The 24,593-nt window shown below is 41.1% G+C and overlaps 1 protein-coding gene across 2 annotated transcripts in view; it reads right to left on the reverse strand.

Moving 5' to 3' along the window:
* SLC6A2 (solute carrier family 6 member 2) overlaps positions 1–22,030 on the reverse strand; it is a 77,148-nt gene extending 55,118 nt beyond the window's left edge. For both annotated transcript variants that reach the window (XM_054201000.1, XM_054200999.1), the window contains exon 1: positions 21,627–22,030. In XM_054201000.1, coding sequence (XP_054056975.1) covers positions 21,627–21,933 — 307 coding nt within the window. In that variant the 5' untranslated portion in view covers positions 21,934–22,030. The remainder of the gene's footprint in view (positions 1–21,626) is intronic.
* Between the last annotated feature and the right edge of the window lie 2,563 nt (positions 22,031–24,593).

A 24,593-nucleotide genomic window follows, 5' to 3' on the forward strand; every position in this document is an offset into this window, starting at 1 on the left:
TGGAATTTGGGCTTCCATGGCATATTTTGGGTTTTCCTGTAATAAATTCCCTTATTCTTATGAAATGTGTTGGACATCACACCCCTTTCCAACCTAGCAATGCTCATCACCATTAATGTGGAGTACGTACTAGGTTTCACAGCTAGCCCCAAATACAGCATCTTTACATTGCAGCAGGGCAGTACCGGGGCTGCTTGCGCCTTCCTGGAATGCACAACTTTACTTGATTGAGGATTCTCCTGTGAGTTCATACCACAGAAACTGTCACCCGTGGCAGAATCCTGATGTGTCAGTGCTACTATCATAGAAAGTATTGCTAACTGAAATACAAAAGGATCATCAATGTTAGAAACTATCTGAAGATTGCTTAGCAATTTTATATGATCCAGCAGGTCACAGAAAGACTCCCCTGCGCATGGCTACATACAATACTATGAAACAGTTATAGTTGGTGTCATGTTTAATAACTGGATGCTGTGTCACTCCTCTGCTTTGTGGTACCTGTAAAGTGTAGCTTTTGTTTTATTGCATCACTTACTTGGTCCAGGACAGTTCAATTCATGTAAAATTTGTCTGTATGAAAAAATGATTAGATTGTTTTGATAAATAAGGACCTGACAGAGTAACTACATATTCTGAATAACTGACTGCTGTCCTTGGGAGTTACTTATGAAAAAGAAACTAGATTGTGAAAATCACAGTTACATTGTTCAGCAAAATAAAAAAGAAAAACAGCAGCAGCTGTCTCTCTCTCCCAACAGCAAGTAGTGGGAACTTTTGCAAACCTTTAAAATCTGCTGCACTGGGTTAGTAATTTGAAAACTTCCCTTGCAAAAGGAAGTAAGTTTGCATTGCTTCTGAATATATAAACTTATAGAAGGTTCATGTAGTCTATAAAAGCTAAAAGCATGACTGTAGCTATCTAGAACATGCCAGTAAGCAGAATGAATTGCATATTTAAAAAGTACTTCTGAAACTACTGTCGTGCTTTTAAAAGTCTAATTGCTTCTTTACCTTTCATGTTTGCTTTTCACAGATATTACTCGTGTAAGCTGCCTAGGATGACTGTTCAGAGAGGGACTTTTGAGTCCCAAATATACTGGAGAATAAGAATAGAAAAGTGAACTGTTCTCTTAGTCACACCATAAATCTATTTCTAAAAGTAACATGCTGTAACATAATGGTAAGGACAACTTATTCAGCATTCAGTTGTAAATCTATGCATTTGAAAGCTGAAGTCTTGCAATGAAACAGAGACAAGGTCTATCAACAGGAATAAAGAATAGCTTTGAAGCTTTGAGAATGCATCCTAAAAGCTGAAGTATGTTGGTTGTATCACTTTGGGGACAAGAATCTTCTTCTTCATGATGTTTATATGGAGTGTAGGGTGAATGCAACCTACCTTCAGTACCAGTGATACATGCTTTAGTAATGTTTCAGTATTGTTCATCAGCTGCTTTCTATGCCTGTCATGTTGAACTGTTGTATGTTTGAATATTGTAGAGAAAAAAAATATTTGTATTCAACAAATACTTAATACCTTGCAGTTCTGAGCTCTGCTCAGTGTTGAAACATACTCAGCTAAATCAATCTGGGATACTATGTATTGCTTTCACTATATCTAGAAAAATTATTTTAGGTGATATTACTGTCAGATTTCTTGTAAGTGACAGTCTTTGAAGTGTCATACTTGTCTTGCTTTGATAGTATTACAGTGTGTGGAGCTGACTCACAAACCTCGCTTGCATTTGGGAGGTATGGAGTTTGCACAGAGTGCCGTTTGATTAACGTCAATGTCAAGAGACTGTGGAAAACACGATGCCACAAATTGCACAGGGACACTTGCGTTTGAGAAAATTAATCCTGGAGATCTGTAGTGGACGTACATATTAAGTGCTAGTTTAAAATACGTGGTTTTTAAGTATGACTAATGCCATGATGAACTGTGAAGTGTACTGTACTTAGGCATACTTGCTTAAGCGTCATCTATTTGGCTGCGAGTCATTCCAGGCTTTAGTTAAAGGAGATTTCTATCTTTTTTTTTTTCTTCCCCCGCCCTGCCCCCGCAAGGGATTAATAAGGTGTGGTGTAATTTTCAGCAAAGAGCAGTTACACAGTATGGCAGGGTTTCATAGCTGGATTACTTTTCAGGTAACTAAATGATTGAAGTATTTTGAAATTGAGATAAATATCAAAGTAAGGGTGCTTAGTCACATTAAGTTGACTTAATGTTTTGGAGACTTCTGGAAACTTCTTGTTTAGCAGCTTCTGATTAGGTAAAAAATACCCAAAAGACAGGTATTTTGTAAATATCTTGATATTTGCTCTTATCTTCCTAGCCAGTATCCAGAATCAAACTTCATGGTATTCACTGAACCCTTTCTGATATCATGGGTACTTCAAAGGAAAAAAAAAAAAGATGGTCAAAGTATCATGCAAATTGCTGCAAACTAGAATGGTATGCAAATGCTTATAAACAGCATGTGTGTGATATATGACCACGCTCACTCTGATTACGCAGGGGGTCCATCACAGGACTGGTTTGTGTACAGTATCTTACGAGCAAGAGGTGTTGTGGGGAAGAAGACTTTGTACCGTCCTGTGTGTGTGAACATCCTGTGGGTCAGGGAGGAGGCAACCTGGCTTCCTGGTGGTCCTCTTGCTTTAGGTCCACTGGTGTGAAGTTGAGCATCATACTAGACTTCTCTGAAGGAGCGGCCTTGCTGTTAATGCCTTCCTGGTGTATGGAGTCAAAATGTGTTAGGAAGAGTGCCAGCCATGTCACTTCTGCCTGTGCCACCGGCCACAGAAACTGCTGCGCTTTAATTGCACAAATCCATGGGGCCAGTCAGATTTGCCTAGCCCAGCCAGCTGAACTCCTAGGGAGCACGCGGTTTGGCTAACACTTCAGACTGGCTTGCCAAGACCTACCTACCTCAGAGAGCCAAGGGAATGCAATCTGTGGGATTGCTGCATTGGCAGCAACACACTGATGGCACTCAAGGGGTTTCCACTCCCCCACTGTGTGATGGGATGGGGCTGAGCACACAGCTGCGTTGCACAAGGCAATATTGGTCTCAGCAATCCCTAATGGTTCCTAATTTCCCTTAAGAGCTAAAAATCTGAAGTAATTAACATCTGTAATACAGCCCTGGCATAAGAGCCATACTTGACTTGCTACTGAGTCATGTGCAGCAAAAAAGCTGCAGGTTGGCCTTAGACTGTCGTGAATTGCTCTGTCTCTTTGTTAACTGATTTCATGAGATCCATATGCATCCCTTAAGGTACCAGCGTATACATGGAGTTAAGACAGCCTTGTGTTTTACGCAAAACTAGATTAGATCAAACCCTCAGCTTCTACAAGAACCATCTGTGTGAAACTTTAAGTGGAAACTTACATAGGAGTTTTGTAAAAAAAAAAAACCCCAACAAACCTGTTGCATTTAATTAATGAAGGACAAAATACAAGACAGGCTTTGCATTCTTGTGTTTAGTGCCAAAACAACTTCTTAATTTTGGTGTAACAGAATCCTTGCAAAGAGTGTCTCCTCCCTCTGTTCTTCAGCATGAACAGCATCTTATAAGGGGTGGGAAGCAAAGAGGAATGCAGCTCTAAATATTCCTCTCAGTCCTACAAGGAGGTCCCATCTTGCTTTTAAATACCAGAAAGAAGCATTAATTTACTAATGACTGAAAAAAGATCATTTAAACAGCTGCTGGTATCCTAAAAGGATTTGTTGATGCACATACAAGAAGCAGGCCAGGACAGGGGTAGTTGAAACAACTTTGAACTGTTTGTGCTCATTAGCCTTTTGCGTTTGTTGCCATGGTTATTCTAGTCAAAATGTTAACTGGCGGGGATCTCTGCTAAAACAACAAACTTTGAGCAAATATTGCAGTATATTTTCTGATAGGAGTGTTTCCAGTGTTTGTGCAGGAAAAGAGTTTCAAAACAAAGATCTCCCAATTGGTGCATTGAAATACAAGCTAATCTCTGTATCTGATCAACACTGCTTGTTTTTTTCATACAGAATAGTATTTTGAACAATATCAGCAAACAGCTGATAGAATGCAGTACGTCTGCTTGGGCAACGAGGAAAATGGGTGGAACCTCTACTCCGTGTGAATGCTTGCGAATGGAAAGGAAGTCCCCCATGCAGAGATCTTGAAATCTAGACTGTACAAGATCACTATAGGTAGAAAAATGACGTAATTGGAAAGGCAGGTATTTCTTAGTGTGTGAATGTTAGTTCTGGCTCTTGGAGCAGACTGGCTACCAGCTGGCTTGTACAGCCACCGAGGGTACCTCTGGAGCAGGTGAGCTTGAGCCTGATGCTGACTCCTGGGAAGAGGGGGTGGAAAGGCAGACCTTTACTGACCTGAGATTAAAAGCAATTCGGGTTTGCGTGGCACAGCAAAGAGAAGTCAGAGATACAAAGGAGCATGATGTAACCTCAGTGTCAAAGCCAAGATATGATGATTTTAACAGCAGCTGTATGATGATGTTGAGACCAGACAGCAATAGATTATAGTAGTCAAAAATAACATTTTTCTACAAAACAGATTGCATGACATACTATAAAAACTTCAGCAGCACTTTGCACATGTAAAATCCTCTAAGTATGCAATAAAATCTTCCAAGTATGCAAACTTTTTCATGGAAAGTATTTCTGTATCATAAAACCAGTGAAAGCTATACCATGGTGAGTGATATGTTTCTTTTGGAGCCCCTATATTTAGCTACTCCCTCTAACAAACCGTTGCTAGATTTGAACCTGTTTATATTTCTACTCTCAATTTGGGCTCAGAGCCTTCAGTTTTTCCAGAATTCCAATTTTAATAGCATTCCTTTTACTCAAAAGAAAGTGAAAACAAATAGTTTCCAGAAATGGTTCAATGCTGTTCATGGACTGATGCCAACTGAAGCCTGCATTTTTTGTCTTGAGCTGTTACTGCCTTGAAATCACTTGAAGTGACTTGAAGTGCAGTATATTTATAAGCTGGTCACTGGGATGTAACAGAAAGGGTTACCCAAGCCCTTCCATGCAAACCCAGTCATCTCTTTGGCTTTTTGTTACAAGAGTAATGAGCTAAAGAAACGCATTAGCAGCTATTTTGAACAAATTAATGAGAGTTAAATATACCCAGCCACTCAGAGCAGCATGATTCATTCATAAATAACACCCAAGTCATTGGCTAAGGTCCTATTTACATAAATTAATGAAATGATCACATTTACAACAGTGCGTAGTTTAAAGATAATCGCAGGAACGTACAAGAACAGAACCCTGGCCTATGTTGTTTGATAGGGAATTAACGAATAAATAAAGAGACATCAGGAGTTTGAGAGAATATAAATCAGGTTGGTCCAAGATGGCCTGTGGGGTAGTGTGAGCTCTGGAGCTTTGCGGGGGGGTTCCTGCTGCTGACTTTGACAATGCTCTCACTGCTTCTAGCTTAGGAAATTAAGCTATTCCCATTTTCTGCTCTGTGACCCTACAGAGTCCAAAAATCTGCTTTATAAGGTTGCAGTGATAGCCTTTTTTTTTACGCCTCCTTATGGCAGAGGTGCTATTGGAGCTGGCCCCTTTGTTTCTAAATAAATGAATTAGTATCAAGTGAGTTTTGGCAGTAGTTGGGTAAGTAAATAACCTGAAGTCTGTAACAATGTGAAGGTCTAGCTACAAACATTCCTGCGCAAATGCATCCTGTTGATTTTGTGTCTTTTTGTTTTTTAACTACCTGGCTGGTTTAAACAAGAAATGAGAGAGTGAGCTGGAATGTGGAGCCAGCTTGTAGACTGTTTTGTTATATGATTTATGAAATCCCTATTACTAATGTTCATTAGGACAGGGTTTGTAGCAGTGGTAGTATCCTTTCCTGGAACAGCTAATGCTGTTGGGAACAAACCAGCAAACTTTCTAGTTCACAAACTCTTCAGCGGGTGCTGGTCAGAGGAAGTGCGTAGTACTGGACTGCCGGGTCAGTGAGCAGATGCCTAGCTGGAGAACATTGCTCCTTCTCAACAGACATGACTGGAAGCTTAAGAGATGCTAAATTAAGAAGAAAAAATACTATTCTGTCATTTTATTAATAGGAGTGTTCTACTCGTGTTTTTCCCCAACCTTGCAATTATTAGGGGTGACACAAGGATATATTCACCTGCAGTTGCATATCAACAAAACCACCCATGTAAGGTGTAGGCTGTGCTTGAGATGTACAAAATCAAGTGTCTGTCAAAATGTACCCTGATTTATTGGTGGCAGAACATCTATGGCTAAAAATATTTTTTTCAATGAAGATGACAAGATACTTGCTGTGAGCTTGTGGAACAAGATAAGCAGGTTTTGCTGGATTCCAGCACTAGAAAATCTGTAATAATGTAACCTCATGTGATAAGTTTTCCTTGAAATGTGTGTACTGAAAAACTGTTTTCTGTGATGTACAGAATATAGTCATGTGCATGAAAGGAAATACTACTTCATCAGCTTTAGCTGTCTCTTAAGTGTAGGGAAGTCCTTGCTTGGTGCCAGGGAGATTTTGGCAACTACAGTTTTACTTTGGTTCGGATACAGACTGTTTAGTCATGGTTTTCTCTCCCTTCTCGGAGAACTTGCATGTTCATTTGTGTTTGTTTTGTTTCAGTCAGCTGTAAACTAAAATGAATGTTTTCAAAATTCATGGATCTGTCTGATTTTGATGTCAGAATGTATTGCTAGATACTTTGATCTAACTTCCTGTCTAACATAAGCCAGCGTTTCAGAAGAAAAACATACAATCCTGATTTGAAGATACCAGGCGCAGATCCTTTGCTTTTTTTGGTAGCTTATTTCATAGGTTAATAACTTTGTTATAAAAAAATATTTTTTTTAAAAAAAAATCATTATTTCTAATTTGAATATATCTGACATTTGATTGTGGCAGTGCTTTCCCTGATAAATTAAAATACCCTGCAACATTTCTATTTCCTTCCTGTGAAGATGCTTAAGTGCTGCAATCAAGTGTTTCAGCCTTCTTTTAATAATTTGAAGAGACGGAGTGAACTAGGCTAATGAATTACAGTGTAATAGTGATTCCTGCTTTCCTACCTAAAATTCCCACCTTACAAGTATTTCTTGGTGCTGCAGGTTTGTATATTGGCAGACTGAAGAGCTATGTGGGCACTTTTTGTACGCATGTTAAGCTATGGTACCCACTTCCTGAGCTGTACGTTTGATGCTTCGGGAATGCCAAGTTTATATCCTTGAGATGCTCCTCCACCTTACTAGAAAAGAGCCTGGGATTTCAGCCCCTCATTAAGGCAGTGTTAGTCCTTGCTTTCATTTGATCTTTCTACTCTTTCTAACATTCTCAGGATTGCCCTTGTGGGAGCTGCTTGCTGTCCTGTATACATTGTACAGGGTATAGACGGGGAGACCCATGTCCTAGTTATGCCACCTGCCTTGGATGCCTAATATGAGGTGATACGACTGCTCCGGCAGAGCTAATTAGAGCCACAGTAGTAGCTAGTGTACATAGTGAGACAAGGCATTTTAAACGTGCTTTGTTCTGTACATGTAACAGTGCGATTTCTGGTTCACAACACAACCTCAGATGGAGGATGTTTCTCTTAAAGACTGCTTTTTCTTTTGCAGGTTGTCAAAATAAAAAACAGCCCCAGAGTTAAGCACCCTCTGGAGAGGAGGCAGTACCCATTTTAGGCAGCATGAGATTCATAACTGTGCCAGGGTAAAACAAAGTGCTTAAGACATCTTAAATCAGCTGTAGACAAGTGCCAGGCAGCTTTCAGGAGGATTAATGTACAAACCAATAGGAGGTAAATGCCTTGAAATTCTGCTAGAGAAGAATCAAGTATAAACACTCTGAGGCACAGTTAGAACTTGCCTTACCATTTTGTGATTAATCCAATTTTAAGTTGTAACTCCAATTTTTGGACTCAATGACCAAAGCAAAACATTCCTTTTCCTTCCAGGCTTTATTAGAGATTTATTTGCAATAATGTAATACTTTCTGTACTATCTTAATCTTTACAAACTCTTGTACAACAGAATCCTCTAAATTCTTCCTATTAATAAAGGGTCGTGTTCTATCACAGAAGTATGAGACAGTTATACATTCCTATCTGTAAGAATTCTAGTAAATCTAACTTTTACTCTCAGTCATTATAAATGAAGCCTTCAGGATGTATGTTCTTTCTAATGCCACTAAAGGAAGCAAAATAACTATACTGTAAACTACATATAATGCATGTTTATACAGGACTTTAAAGTAGAAGGCAAAGAGTTACATATACTATAAAGCCATTCTACATGTTTTATTAAAACCCACCTATGTTTTCTGTCAACATTGCTGGGAATTATTCTTTATGTACAGTTTTCTGGTATATCTATATTTCTTAGACATGCTATGTAAACTACAAAGTACAGTCTTCACACATATTTTGAAATGAATAGTATTCTATCTATCCATAAATAATATTTTCTTATATAAGACAAATGTTGCATTTATTTAAATTATGTGTAAACATAAAGACTGTGCGTGATGCTGCTAGCAACCACTTTGGCAAATTTACCATTACAGTGATGGCTACTACTGCATAATTGCCTAGAACAATGCAAAACCCTGTACTCTTATCAAAGATTATAGTTGCTATTGGATAGTGCTAAATTTTTGGAAGGTCTGGGTGAAGGTAGCTTCCAAATGGCTGTGGCTTCTTTACTTTGTACTGAACTATTAGCACTGAACACAAGAATTTCACAAAAACTGTCACATGTTATTTACAGAAAACCTTTCAATTTGGAAAAAAAATCTGTATTTGGCCTAGGGTAGTGCTGGAAATATTCTGGATGCAATGCAGAGCCATCAGGTGGGGTGTCTCAGAATTTGGGCATTGTGGGCACAAAGCTAAACTTTTCAGTAGCATCCCTGCAACAGGAAGACTGTGAGAACTATTTCCCTTGATATTCCCTTGCTCCAAAGGGTAAACGAAGTCTCACCTAGACCAGTATGAAACCATAACAGTGCTGCATCAGCCTAGCTGTACTGGCTAGCAACACCCTCCCTTCATTTTCTGTGCAACTACTCTCCCTTTTCTGTGGGAATTAATCAGACCAAAGTTTTTAAGTTTGAAACCTGAGCTGTATTTCTGTTCTTATTTAGTGGACTATTTTCCTAATAGGCCTCAAGCAGTGAAGTAAATTTTCCCCCCAGTCCGAGCTGTCCAGTACGTACTTTGTCACTGCCATTCTGCACAGGGCCTCCTAGCTTGAAATGCCATAGAAGAATGTGCAAATGACCTCAGGGCCCATCATAGCTCACTGCCAAGATGAAGCAGAGGCCTATTAACAGTTTGATACAAAATCCTTCTTGTTTCATCACAGTGCAGACTTTTGCTAGGGCAGATTGAGGAGCAATTTTGTTCACTCATTACTCAGACCTTATGACAAATCAGTGTAGCTGAGCTTGGTGTTTTCAGCTTATCACACAGCTATATTTTTTTTTCATATTTCTAAATAGCTTTTAAACACACAATACCTCAAGACTGTAAAACAGTATTTAGAAGGGAAGAGTGTAGGTGATCTTGAAGATCTCCAAATCTCTTAGTTTCGGTTAGAGACAGTGATTTTGTCATCAGCCTCTGTATGTGTCAATGAAGGGTTAACCTGCAATTTAGGGATAGCCTGGTAACTGTTCTCAGTCACTTTCTTTTAGGGAAGAGTCAAAGGAGAGAGAGTAACTCACTGATACCAGCTATATTCCTACAACCACCAATTTAAAAAGTTCAAAAAACATGGGTTAGACCCCAGAATAATTTAAAATGTCTTAAAATTTAGATCTGGTGTGATCTTTTTATTTGCCTGCTGGCTTTTAGTCTTGTACTTGCTTTTTATTTTCCCAGCTTTTCTCTTTAGCCTTGAGAGCTAGAAGGAGATTCTTGCCTAATCATTTGTCTCTCTGAAACTGTGAGAGTGAAAGCACTTCTTAAAATAGTACTTTTTTTATTGCTTGAGCCTTACATAGGAGAATGCCGAGGTCATAGCCTAACTCTCACAGAGTAAATTCATTTTGTGTAATAATGACCATCATCTATGTAAGTCCTGACATTTTGCTTATTAGGTGAAGTACTGAGTTATTGCACTGAGTGAAGATCAGTGGAAGTCTTCTATATCAGTTTAGTCTGAATAGTTTTTTATTACTTAACTCTGTTTTTCTTCTCACATAATTCTTAGTCTGGAAATTCTGTCTACTTAGGAGTCCTTAAGAGAGAGACGTCTGTTATTTGGGTTGAAATCCTGGCTCTGGTGACGTCAATGGAAAAAAACCACCCATTGACTTCAGCTGGGTCAGGATTTCTCCCTTGTGGTTTATGAATCTATTGATTTTAACTAAGGCTGTAGAGCCATACATAAATGAGAAACAAACTGCAGAAAAAGAGCAAATGATCAAACTCTTCCCCAAAACAACATCCTGGAGTGTCTCCAGTCTCACCAACACCTGCCTCATGATCTCATTGACACATCTGCATTTCTCTTTAGAGGGGAGACAAAAGCACTGCACAGTACAAGCTTTTCCCTAGTTTTGTGATAAATCTTATTTATAAGATGCCTGTGTACAGCTATAATCACCCCTCGGCTGGGGGCATGAGCTTTTGAGCTTTCTGTAGCATCAGTCTCATTGGACATCAGTAGACAGATACAGCGCTGCACGCCAGCAAAGACTTATGTAGCAAGGATACTTTTGAGTAACTTCTAAGCTGTGAACTTCATGTTTTGATAACACTTGGCCTTGAATTTTCTAATACTGTAGTTAGTCCAACACACGTAATTGTTCTTTGTCACTAAAACTCTTAGCTTCCTGGTGTTTTGAAATAATGATGCCTCTGCCAAGAAGGCAAGGTGCTGAGACCTGCTGGAAAGTGGATTACATTGACATTGAAGAAGAAACATTCTTCATAGTTTTACAATATAGAATTAACATTCTGTATTGTAGAATGATAGTGAAAGTCTGTGTGGAGCTTTTTTGTTTTCCAAAGGTAAATCTTTTCAGGGCACTGCAGAGAACAACCTCCTGAACTTAGTATTTAGAAATTCTTTCCTCCTGTATCATTCCTTGGGGGGGAAGAGGCTATATCTCCATTTTAATGTTGCACTCATTTAAAAAATGGTGTGTTCAGGGAGAAACATCTTGTTATCAATGGATTGTCTCCTTGCTGTCATTGTGGCTGTGCTGACAAGTGAGCTCCTTGATGTGAATTAGGCATCAATAAAAGCTGCCACTCCTATAATGTCCTAATAAACTAATCAGGAAATCCAAGAAGGGTCTGCTTAGGAACAATCATTGCTATTACTGGTCAGCTCTGTATTTGAAACTCATGAGCCACCCTGTTAGGTCCTCCAATAATTTTATTTTTTTTTTCCTAGAAACTCAGTACCTTGCTGTTACATTAATTATCAGGTTAGGATCTAATAAGATCTATAAGGATCTACTGCTCCACCTTGTGGTCTGAAAAAAGTTTTCCGTCATTCTACTCTAGATTGGTGTCAGAAAAAGTCCAGCCTCTCCCTCTTTTTTTATTAAACTGGAATTTGGCCGGAATCAGTATAATACTTTGCCTTGAGATACGGATCTTAAGGGCAAGTAATGTGTTGTCACCTTTGGCATGCTTCAGGATAGACATTGCAAAAGGTGTTTGATTACAGAAGAGAAAAAGAGAGAAAAAGAAATAAAAGTTAAATCAGTGAGGAGTGCTGTTCGGTACGCATAGTTCAGAAGGTGCAGAATGAATTATAAATAGCTAGCAAAAAATAAGATACACAATACTTGGCTGCTTTTTTCAGTACATATGCTAGGCCCATGGTAACAGCTTGTTTGTATGGTCAGTGAGGCAATCAGATAGGGTGTATTCTTCCATGCAGTCCATGGGCCAGAAAATCAGCGGATTCCCACAGTTCTGTGGACTTCAGTAAAAACGAATGCTGTGCAATTACCCAGCCACAGTCCTTCCTGTACATCAATGCCGCAAAAGCTGTTTCTCAAACTAACAAGAGTGCTATAGCAAGACATGGCTTTTAACTCACTCTGTCACTAATTGCAGTGCTTGGAAATCATGCAATATTTTTCTCCAGCTCTGAAATAAAGACTGTAAAGGAGTAATATTCTTCTGCTGTTGAAATCACAAATCCTGTGTACTTCAGTGGGGCGGGATCAAACCAATACTGCTCTTTGGGTGTTGGGTTTGTTCTAGGCAAGCAGTTTATACTAAAGCAGTCCAAGAAAGGCTTTATATTTGTGTAGTCTAACACCACCAGTCTGGGAGCATTGGATCCTGATTTGCACACTTAAATTAGTGTATATTCTTCAACAATAGTAACAGCCAAGCAATAGCAACCAGTTAATACCTACATTAAGAGCACAGCTTCTGCAATCACTTGTGCTTTTGGAAGTGAGTGGTTGTGCTCATAAAGCTTTAAAGAGTAGGAGCACTGGAAAAATTACCATCCTCTATAAAAAGGCTTATTGTATAATAAGGGCAGCTTGTCTTACTGCATACCAGCAATCAGAACGCTAGTCATAAAAAAACATTTATGGACTGGCAAAAGACAACTGCTTGCCCAATCCTGTCCGAGCTTTGTTTAGTAATATGTTATCATGAAATTCTGTGCACTGGAGAGTTGGTAGTGTGCTTTGGATGAATATGAGTGTAAAGAAGAATGTGGCTTACGTAGCCAGACCTCCCTGCTGAGAGTTTCTGTTTCTGAACGGTAGACCCTAGTTCTCAAAGTGAAGTTCTGTGCTGTCACCTTTGTCATGCTTCAGGAGAGAGATTGCAAAACTTGTTTAAATAGAGAGTAGGGGAAAGGAGGAGGAAGACTGCAAATAAAACAGGATAGCCTTGACAAGTAGTTTAGAGGTTCTTTCCTATCGTCTTTGTGAAGAATAATATGTCATAAGGCAATGAACTTAACTCTTTCCCTTCCATTTCGCCCACCTCTTTCCCCCTTCTTTATGGATTAAAGATTTCAAAATCTGTATGGCTAAAATTAAGTATGTTGAATCTATACAGAAGTTAAGATGATGAATTATACTACAGTTATCTCTCCAGAATTTCCATGAGAACAGGGATTATTCAGCATTACTAGGGGTCTAGGCACTTTTGGTGCTGATTTCCTGAAGGACTCAGCTATCCAACTTTAGGAAGTAAAGTCTGGAGTGTCAGTAAAGCATTTCATTTGGAACTATTCTGACCTGGCACCAGTGCATAAGATCTACACAATTAGGATGAAATCTTGCCATGAAAGGTTCAAGACTTGGAGGCAGGGAGAAGGAAAGGGGAAGATTAAGGAGTTGTAGTTGGAGGAAGGAATTACAGGCTGTCAAGACATGGGTAACAGGCTACATGAATCCTTTGTCTCCAGATGCCCTGAGGAAGGGAAACTGAAGGTTTATAATCAGTGTGATATTCCTGGAATCTTTACGTACTTTTCATTGAAACTGGATTGGGGCAGTGGAGTTGTCCTGAATAGAACTTATTTCAACTTCAGTAATAATAATAATTTCTCATTGTCACATTTCAAATCAAGAGTCAGTTGCAAGATTCCCCCAAATCCATTATCGTGTTTTTTTTATATTCTATATGAAGGATATATACAGAGAGAATGGACAGTACTAACAGCAAAGTGGTACTGAAAGATCTAGAACTGTATTACAAAGACACTTCATTTGAATTTGTCTCGTGCCTCCTAAATTACAATGTTTTAATATAAATATATCTCTAAGTATAGAATTGATTTGGTTATGGTTTATTATTTTGTAATAGTGCTGAGAGCAGTTAGGTCCAACATAATCAAATAATTACAATGTGTGTAAATGCCATGGAGTTTACGGTGCATACTGATATTAGAGAGCCAGCATGTGTCTCAACTATTTAATCAATTGGTTAACCTGGGACAAAAGCTTTAGAACTGGGAGTTGCTGATGAGCTTCCCATTAGACATAGCAAAAATGAAGGCATGCTCTATTTGATGTTGCTCCTCAGAACTGCTCAAAATTCTTTAAACCATTTGTTTCCATTTTAATTCACAGCGAGAGGTTGAGTAATTTGTGGACTGATTTTAATCATCATTTGCTTCATAGCATATCTAAACACTCATTAAAGCTGTGTGTTCCCTCTGATCTCATGTGTAAGTAGTTGTATTAGCATTCTGTTTCATATCGGTGTAAGTATGGGGAGGAAAGTATCTGTCTTGAAATAACATCTTTAGACCTCTGGAGCTGTATTCACATATTCACTGAACTGACAGACAGGTTTGTGATATTTTGCAAAAGAATGAAAGAGAAATTCTGCCCCAAAACCATGTAGACCATGTCTCAGTCTCCTTAGAGATATTTTGGTTTCTTCATAAAGAAGGGCTTTTGCCTACACTCCTAATGTGGCCTTTCTGTTCTCCATTGATCCCAGTGAATTTAATAAAGAGCTTAAAAAGATGTTAGTGAGAAAACAGACTAGAAATAGATGAAGTTTAAGAGCCTGCTATTTCAGCTTGAATGAGTATCCAAAACCTGAGATCTCTAGACAAACTATAAGAAACTCCTGTATATGTTTTAACAGGTGCTAATATGAACATAGAAGGCTTCCTAATGCGACTTTCAGAATTTACTTGTCCAGGAGGGATATATATCCTGTTGGAATGGCTTTCTAGGGATTTTTCAGTACCTTTATTTCTTGATTGAATTGAGAAGAGCATACAGGAGTGAAGTTGGGGTCGGAGGGAGACCTTCAGCAGAGATTTAAAATTTCCAAACAACAGAACTAAGTTTACTGCTTGATGTCTTTTCTGCCTCTTTCTTTAGAATAAAGTGCTTCTGAGTGGTAATCAAAGTGTGTTCATTCAGTGTGCTTAGAAAGAGGTATCTTTGCTTTTGTCAAAACAGCTCATTTGGTTCACACCACCTTTTTTATTATCTTGGTAACGTGGAGGAGCAAAAGTGGAAAACCAGTTTTGGTAATTGATTGGAGCACCCCTTGGATCAGTTCTGAATGCTTGCCCTGCATTAATCAGAGGATGGTCCTCTTAAGGTATAATGTGAAGCTGAATACTATGAACCTTGTCTAGAATCTTTCTATGTCTGTGTATCTCTAGAACCTTTGTAAAATTGGCAATCCGTGGGTTGCTAGAATTGTTCAGGGACAAATACCTCCACTCAGGCAGGTATTTAGCTGAGAGTCTATACAGTGTACCACTTACACACCATTTCATGGTATCTTACCAGAAGCCAGAGTCACGAATGAGAATTTTAGAATTTAAGTGAGAATTTTAGAATTGAAAGGCTCAGTTCTTCCTTTTCAACTATTCATAATGCCTCATATGAAGTAGGTGTATGACATAGTAGTTTATAACCCTGCAGACATTACAGTTCTGAAGGTTTATTTTGCAGAGCCAATGAGACAGGTAGAGGAGGAAAGGGAATTTCAGAGAAGCAGCTGGCAACTGGCATGCGAGCTACAATCTGGTGAGCCTAGGTGAATCTCTCCTCTGTGGATGATTACTGGCTGATCAAGGAAAGGACAGGGAAGTGATGAAGTCATGTGGGAAAGGGAAGAGAGCAACTGTGAGCTGGCCACTGAATCCAGTTCTGGGGAAGGAGGTACTGTCACACAACGCAACTGAACGTTGTCCCCTATGTCACACAATGTCCAGGAGCTCAAAGCTGATGCCCACAGTGTGGGGAGCAGCACAACCTATTGGAGGTCACTGATTCGATGTGTGAACGGGAATTGAAACCCCCTTATTAGGAAACCAAAATGACTAGATTTGCATCTAAGCTGTGATTGAATGATGAGTCAAGCTCTCGGCGTAGGCTTTACAGTGACATTACTTCAAAGTTGACTTATTCTTATCATTATCAATGCTATTTTGGAATGTAAACCCTGATATTACAAGGCAAAGGTCATCCACCTTTGAAGTGTAAAGTGCCAGATTATATTATTTCTCAAAATAGTGATGAAATTTGCTGTCAGGCACTTGGCAAAACATAAGGGGCAGAGCCTAGTAGAAAGGCAAGGTGCAAGGTGCAGCATCACAGCTTGCTTTTGGGGAAGTGCTGCACAGCCAGGCTCACAGCTCTGTGGCAAGGGATACTTTCACAGGTGTCATTCTCAGTGTGTGAGAGCTCTTGCACCTGCCTTTGGGCTGGCCCTGTTTGGGGATATTTGGATTTGGTTGTATGTTGTCTTTGGTACCTGTGCTGTGGATTGCTCAGTGCTGTGTTGCAGTTTATGGAAGTATGAATAGGAAAGGAAGCGTTAGGATAAATTGTAAGATACTTCTGTTCTAAAGTGTATTGATTGCTGGCGAACTGTTCTTTGAAGCAAACAGTTTCTTCTAGAAATACTGTGGTCTAAAAATACTTTAAAAATAATGCTTCAGAGGAGATTAAAAGTGTATATTATGATAGCTAGAGAACTGTTAAAATATTTATCTGCAGCTATTCGTAAATTCATGAAAAGCTTAATCTGATTCTTATGATACAATAAGTCTCCAGTGACTAATCCGACAATTACATGCTTCCTAATGAGTAGTCTGAACATGACTGACCTTGCAAATACTTTGGCTCACAAAAGAAGTACTTTATGCTGGTAAATTCTTTTTCCACAAAGTTCAATGGGAAATACTAATTTTGCCTACGACTATGCAGGAAAATGGATCAAAAATGAACATTAACATTAAAAGTATCTTGTACAAAAACTACAATAGCTTTGTTAACTACGACTGAGCATCATCCTCCCCCACTGTGAGCACATCAGTTAATCATACTAGGCATTACTCAACTTCATTTGGCATCAGTAAAATTTTAGATGTAATCCAAATATCAGGGTAAATCTTTCCCTAAGTTGATGAGAGTCTAATTTTAATACTCTTCTTATTCTTTAATTCTGTGTAGCCTCTTACAGAACTGGGGAGCACTTAAAAGGTTGGATGTGTTATAAAGACTTGTTTTGAGTACATTGATACTGACCACTTACAGAGTCATAGAGCTAGGGAGTCTCTTTTTAAAAATAGAAAAAAATGGGCTTTTGCCAGAAATGAGTTATAATGAGGATATAGCACTTGTGAGAATAGCCGGTAGAAATGACCATAGTTGATGATTTCTCCAGTGACATACCCTGCTCCTTGAAACTCTCACAAATGGACTGCACAAAAAGTATTTGATTTGCTGCAAATAGTGCTTTTCCTTTGTGCTGTGAGCAGCAGTCAAATACATGTAAGTTGTGGTTTATTGATCAGAGAAGCCGACAAGGTGATGTTTGAGAATTCCCCCTTCTGGAGTGTTGCCTTATCTGCTTAATGAGAGCTTGCAGAATTTTACCATCTGTACAGAGCCTCCCTATCATCTTGTAAAGTAGTTTTTATACATGGGCATATCCTGCTTCCAAGAAGTCACTGAGGGCAAGATCTCATCCAGACATTTCATACTAAACTGTCCTCAAAGTTTTCTGTGGCCTGTTTCATATTATCACATGGCCACTGGATCTCTCTTTGCCCTTGTAAGGCAGGCAAGTCCTATGGAAGTAGGTAACTGATACAAAAAATAAATGCTCTAGGCTTTTAGATCTTACTAGAGATTGGGGATTTTTTTTTTTTTTTATAGCAGAAGAATGTTTCCAAAAATCACAGTTGTTCACAGAAAGGTTACATTCTGCCATCTATCTTTGTGCAGAAGTCCCATTGGGGTCTCTCAGCAGGCTGCTCCCAAAACACAGATGTTTCTGGCTATTCATTCAGCATTTTAGTGCTGCTGGATGCTTCTTACTCTCTAGCTTTTTGTTACTGGGAGCTTGTTAAAATACAAATAGGGATTTTTTTGTTAACACCACCAGTACTGTCTCTAAGTTACCTAGCATAAAAAAGTCTATATAACTACCACTGGGTGGTGTATGCCTCGTGTTAAGTAAAACTCACTGAAGTAAACTATTGGAGTTTTATATGTGTGGAACTTCAAGATCTAACCCAAAAGCCTGTATGTTTAGTTTTTAATCAGGAAATTTCCCTGGGTTTATCAAAGAAAGAAACTCGAGGATTTGGCTAGTAATAAGGAGGGGGTGTATATGCATCCATGTCCTTGTAAAATTCAACTGTGAATGAGGGAATACAGTGTGTATTTATACTTTCCATCTGAGTTACTTTAAGTTCTCACGCTTTATTGAGAACCACCTATTTTTACAAGCATGGAAAGGCCCTTAGTGTGTCTGCTGGCATCTTAAATTAATCATAGCCAGTCTTAGGAACATAACAGTACACGTCACCCACGTCACTTTTTTCAGATGTAAAGGGGTTTGCCATTTTCTGCTACTTCCATGTCCTTGACGCTGTTGTTCAACATTTAAGAGCATTTGTAGAACCTTTGTGGGTGTAGATTTTGGAAGGATAACCAAATTTCTTTTTGCTAGATAGCACAAGCTACGCTGAAAACAAGTGTTAAAATACCTTAGTGGCTCAGTACTTATGGCATTACTGCCTATTTTATATGTCTGTTGAAGATATACAAGTTCGTAATCTACATTCGACTATTTGTCTAAAGTCAGCTCTAGTTAAATTGCTGAGGCTGAGAATTGCTGAGGCTTTTAGAATAAAGAGAAAATGAGGGAGGAAGAAAGGAAACCTTTTCCCTTCCACTGATTTACTTTATACATGCCATCCAATGCAAGTTTTATCTGTTTCAGTTTTTTTCCTTTATCTACTAGTTTAAATATCAAAAAGCATACTATAACTCTGTTATGAGCTTCTGTAAAACTTTTGAGCATGCTATACAGGTATAGAAATGCCACCTGATTTTGTCTCTCTAGTTTGCTCAGCAGTCCAGCAAAACTACTAAGATAATGAAATGAAATTTTCTCCGTATCTATTAGTACTTTATTTTTATTATATCTTCTGTATGGAGATACATAAGCCAGCACTTATATGAAACCCATTGGATTATTCTTTTGAGATAGCAAAACTTGCTGTAGTGCTAAAAAGGTTCCCTCCTGCAGTAGCCGGGGGTGGGGAGGAAGGTGTTTCAGAATATCTGTGATTTAGAACTGGAAAGATAGCAACAAATCTAACAATATCCTATAGCTCTGCCTGTTGTCTCATGTTTGCTCTTGTAGGAGAATTCACCCATAGAGCAAACAAGCTCACAAACCCAGTTTGACAGAGAAGGGACTGACCTGGCTTGAAACTCAGTCAAGTACTTTGGAGCCTGAATCTCTTACAGGAGTTTCTACTGACTGAAACTGATACATGTCCAACATGGGAGGCAATGGATGTAAATTTTTTTACGATAACATAGGGACAGTTGTTGTAAAGAGAAGGAGGAGAGCTGTTAACCAGTCCCTGGCTGTGTTTCCATTCCCCGCTTCTCAGTGCAGGCTCTATCCTAGAAATTCTGTCATGACTGATATGCTGATGGCCACACTCTATCAAACAGCGTAGAAAAAGAAAAATAATCTCAATATTTAGATATGATTAAACTTCATTAAGCCAAACACAAGTTGTAAAAATGAGTTTGTCCCCCTGTTAGCCACAGCTGATGTGTCTTTGTCTAGCTCAGCTGGCTGATGTCCTCCATGAGAACATCTCCTCAGGAAAAGCCCATTGTTGATGGTTTTTGACCATTGGGATTATCGCGTCTTTCATTTTATGGTAAAATAAGTCTCTTAAGTGCCAGTAAAGGATGTTGTGATATTATGTATGTCATTCAGGAATGACATCCAAGGTGTTGATTTGAGATGCTTCATACTGCAGTTTGTTTTCTATTGAAGAGCAGAGTAAACAAGTGTTTATAGTCTCTGTATCAGTACGCCGTTCTGAGTCATTCTATAGACTTTGATAGCAGAGGGCCTCTCTACCTTTGCTTGTAAAGCTCTGATTCCACTTTGGTGGTATAGAAGAATTGGTGCAAACTTTTCACTGAAAGGTGGCTCTTGTAGCTGTGAAGTAGTTAGCTGTCTCTCCACTGCAATTTGGAAGTACTTGAATTAAAAGATGCTGATGAAGACCCAGGTTTGCTGAACTGATATAAGATAATACATGGAGACTAAACAAAATGCAAGAGAGCTGCAGACAGTCACCTCCTATGCCTGAGCTAGCAGCAAATTATAAAGGAAGCAGGTTAGGAAATTAAGTGACCCAAAATGCGATAGAAATGAGTTCAAACACTGGGTGTCACCTTGTGCAATGTGAGATAGGGGGAATACATCTCTTTCCCTAAAAATTGCCGATAACCCGGAGATCTGGCAATGGCACATATGTGCTGAGTGGCACGCGTGATTCTGCTGCTACACCTGCACCTGACACCGTGGAAGCCTGCTGAGTTCATGATGAATTGTGCTGCTGTAGTGTGAATTGCTAGATTATTTCTGGACATAATGAAATAAGGATGGAGGTTATTTTTCAGTACTAACTACTTTCTTCAGCATGTCTGGGTGGTGAGCAGAGAGATTTTCTGACTCCCCTCAGAAGTTTTGGAGGTACCAAACCAGACCGAGTGTTTCAGTACCAACCCTTTCTAGTACCCTGTTAAGTTCCAAGGACGGGTGTAATTCCACGTTAATTGATAGGGATTTTCCCATCCTGCATTCGTCTTTTCACAGGAAGCAAGTATTTTATGCTACAAGTGTGAACCATTAGCCTTTATCCACATTATGTGGTGCCAGGCAACCACATTATCAAGACATACATAACTATCTTACAGAACACACTTTCTATCTAGCGGTGGTTCTCTGTATCATTCACCATTCACACAAGCAGTCCTCCATCTGCTAGGCAGGGTCTGTTCTCCCGATGGTGATTTGAAAGCACCCCAGGCACCTGCCCAGCTCGCAGATGGTGTTACTCCATCACCGCGTGGAGTCATCACTGACAGCACAGCGTATTTCAGGGAGATGAAAGGGGATGATGGAGTTACGATCTTACTGAAGATGTGCCAGACAATCTGAGCTAACTCTAGTTACTGTGTGTAATTTTTTTTCGTTGTTGCTGTCATTCCCAAACTGTGCAGGAGGTGAGGTTTTGTTTGTAACAAGTCTCCTACCTACTTTGGAGGGGGTAGAGCCCCCAAATTGCAGAAGGGAGGACAGAAATCCTGACCCCACGTTAAAACTCCCCCCAAGAAACCTTTCAGTGCTCCGGCGCTAACTTTTCTAGATGCCGTGTTTCTGCTCAAGTGTTTTTGTTTGGTTGGGGGGTTTTTTTCCCTCTTGCTGCTATTTTTTACGAACGAAAAAAAGTGTTAAGCAGGCTGAAGTGTCAGCAGAAGGCAGATACGCCTGTGCTCCCAACTAAGTTCAACTCGGAGGGGTGTGCGAGCATCCCTTACCCCGAAGGACGGGAGCCGCACGGCGGGAGCGGCGACCCGTGCGCTGCGAGGGCGCGGGGCTCGGCGGGATGCGCCGTGCCGGGAGACGAAGGGGGAAAACGGGGCAGCGCGGCGGTGTCGCCGCTCCTGCCTTCGCCAGCCGGCACCGCGGGGAGAGCCTCGCCTCTTGCTTTTCCCCCTGAAACTCCGGGAAAGGAGGAGGGGATGCCGCCCTTGCGGCGGTGCGGGTGTGGGGCCGGGGAGAAGGACCTCGCAAGCGGCGCGCTTACCCCCTCCATTTTTGTAGCAGAGGTAGGGAAATCGCCAGACGTTGGCCAGGTCCACGGCGAAGCCGATGACGGAGAGGAGGAAGTCGATCTTCTTGCCCCAGGTCTCCCTGTCCTGGGCGCCGTAGCGCGGGGCGGGGGCGGCGGGTAGGAGGCTGCTGGCGGTGTACTGCACCCCGTTGTGCTCCTTCACCAGGATCAGCTCCACGTCCTTCCTCGGGGGCGGCGGCCCCGGGCGCTCCGGCAAGGGGGCCACCACCGACACTTTGCGGTCGGGCTGGATCTGTTTGTTCATCCTTGCCTTAAACATCCAGAGGAGAGGGAGCTGAGGAGGGGGAGCGGGCGGGGGTGTGGGAGCGCGGATAACGGAAGCGCGCTTCCCGCTGGAGGCGACTCCGCGCTCCAGCCCGCCGGTGTCAGCGCGGCAGGAGCGAGGCACGGCCGTAATAAGAGCCATGCAAATGAGGCGGGAGAGGGGGGACCGCGGCTGCCCGCGCCCGCCGGGGTGCCCCCGGGGAGCGGGGCTGCCCGCGCCCTTCCTCCGCGGGGGAGCGGCCGGCACCGGGCGCGCCGCCGCTGCCCGTAATCTGCCGAGCCGCCGGCGCACCTGGGGGACGCCGGCGGAGACCCAGCTGCAGCCTCCCCACCCGCCCCGGGAGCCGGCCGCGGCCCCGCGCTGCCCCTTGTCCACCAGCGGCGGTTTCACCTTAAAGATAGACAATTAGGGCTTGTCCTGCCGCAGGCTACGAGGCGCTCGGAGCCGCTCCTGCCCGCCCGGCAAAATCCGCGTTCCCGGTCAAGCAAGCTGCAAGTGCCGTTAGCTTGCAACAGGTAGAGCTAATTTGGATTGCCCACTTCCCCTCTGTCCCGGCTGAGCTTTCCCCCGGTCTGCTAGCGTGGCTTTAGTTAAACTGTAGAATTTGGGTTTTGACATTAGAACCTGGTGGGGTGCAGGTTGAATGGCGGAGATGGACGCTACTAATACTCCTATGCCACGATTGATGGATGCCTGTCTTTTTCTTTCCTAGAAAGCATGGGGCTGGTAGGACTCCATTGTCAGGTTGAAGTATTTGCAGGATATTAACTATTTACTGCTATGCCAAATGGGAACTGGGTCTTTTAGGTGTAAAATGAGCAAAGATTTAGCTGGCAGAACAAGAGTGATTGGTGCCAGAAGTTGGCTAAACACTGCTGCAAGAAAGGGGTTTTCAGGGGCTCTTCCTGTTACAGCTGTGGGTAGTAACTGTATGTTGTGTCTGTTTAGAGAATAAAATTTGAGCACAAAAGGCAGAAACTGTCCTATCCCCCTGTCCCCCCCTCAGTGTTAAATAGCTTCCCTTCTGCCTGGCATCAATTAGAATAGATCAGATCGCAGAGGATTCTCAGTGGTGTTACAGCCTACCGTTCTTACTCACTCTGCTAGGACTGATAATACGGTATTGTAATTGCAATATATGAAGAGGTGCTAGTCAGAGTTCACAAGCAATACCAGGTTCCTCTGCAAACTTAGAATGTGAAAAAGAATCACAGCTCAGAGTTAAAGCTTGCATATGGGCATCTTCCCCTCCTCTCTTTAGGCCACAGACTACAAAGATGCTAGTAAGACAGCTATTGATAATGTGCAGATTTTCTGCCTTTGCAAAAAGCTCTTGCTTCAAACTCCAAGATCCAAATTGCAACTTGGATCCTAAAGCCCTCATCTGGGTGAAGTATTTGTGCAGTGGCTATACTGTTTCAGGGCAATTGCATGCTTAGAACATGCAGCTCATATATTCTTTCTGTTATGCCATGGTTTCCTGCCCTCATCTTCTCTGAATACACCGCATAACACTATTTTCTCTATTCTTTTTGATACTTTATGCCATACGTGCTGCAAGTACTTCCCCTGTGCAGTCATTACATAGTACACTGTAAACACGCGCTGTTTGCCCATGCAGTACAACCCACGTTTTTACACTCATGCGCAGCTACACTGCTGCCTACTCCTCATATCATCATCCATCAGTCACTGCCAACAAATGCATCAAATACACACCCATGTTATATGCAGTGCCCCCAAATGTGCCCCCGCTCCCCTGCGTTTTGATGAACCTGCACGCCCCTTCTCCCACAACAAATGAAGGACAAGCCCTGCTCCGGGCATAAGGAGAGCCTCCGCTCTCAGCTGCAGAGCCCTAAAGCTATCTTGCTGACAGACTCACCAGGTAGCACTGGGGATGTCTCTGTCCCATTCCCTGGTACCTATGGGGAGGGGGAAGATGACTGAAGGTGGATTCTTTCTTCTTGGTTCCACCACTCTGGGACTGCAGTCTGTCTGGGAGCTGAAGCTGTAGCCCAGCCAGTAAGGAGCTTTTTAAACCTGGTTCCCCTCTCTCCACGTGACTGTTGCTGCCTTAATAATCGGCACAGACTTCCTACGCTAGACAACAGCACTCACATATTGCTTCTGGAAAAATAAGGCCTTGCTAAGGAACACCCTTTCCCCCACAAGGTCTCAATTAGCTGAGCTTGATCATGATGTCTATGGTGGGAGGAATCTAGAAAGCCCCCGCTTATTTCCTAAGAGAATTAAGTCACTCTGCATATATATATATATATATATATATGTCTTTAGTTCTTGCATGGAAAGTGTGCACAATCTGGTTAATGTAATATCTGCTGCACCCTCAAGGTAAGAAAGTCCTCAATTGGATTTTATAAAAAAGTTGCTTAATCTTGAATCTGTCTGGATCTTGTTATGCCTAATAGAGCCTGACAGCGGGTAGAGTTGAAGTCAGAAAAGCGAATATTATGTTTAGAAACCTCAATGGAGCCAGGTAAGATGGCAGGCTGTTAGCGATATTCCACTGTTGACTGGGAAATAGGCTATAATTTACTTTAGAAAATAGTCAGGTGTTGCTAGGTTAGTCATCAATTATTCAAATTCTTGTCTGTCATTCTCTTTGCAACATATAGGAGAATATACTGTAT

Source organism: Rissa tridactyla, chromosome 4, assembly GCF_028500815.1.
Source record: "Rissa tridactyla isolate bRisTri1 chromosome 4, bRisTri1.patW.cur.20221130, whole genome shotgun sequence".
NCBI lineage: Eukaryota > Metazoa > Chordata > Aves > Charadriiformes > Laridae > Rissa > Rissa tridactyla.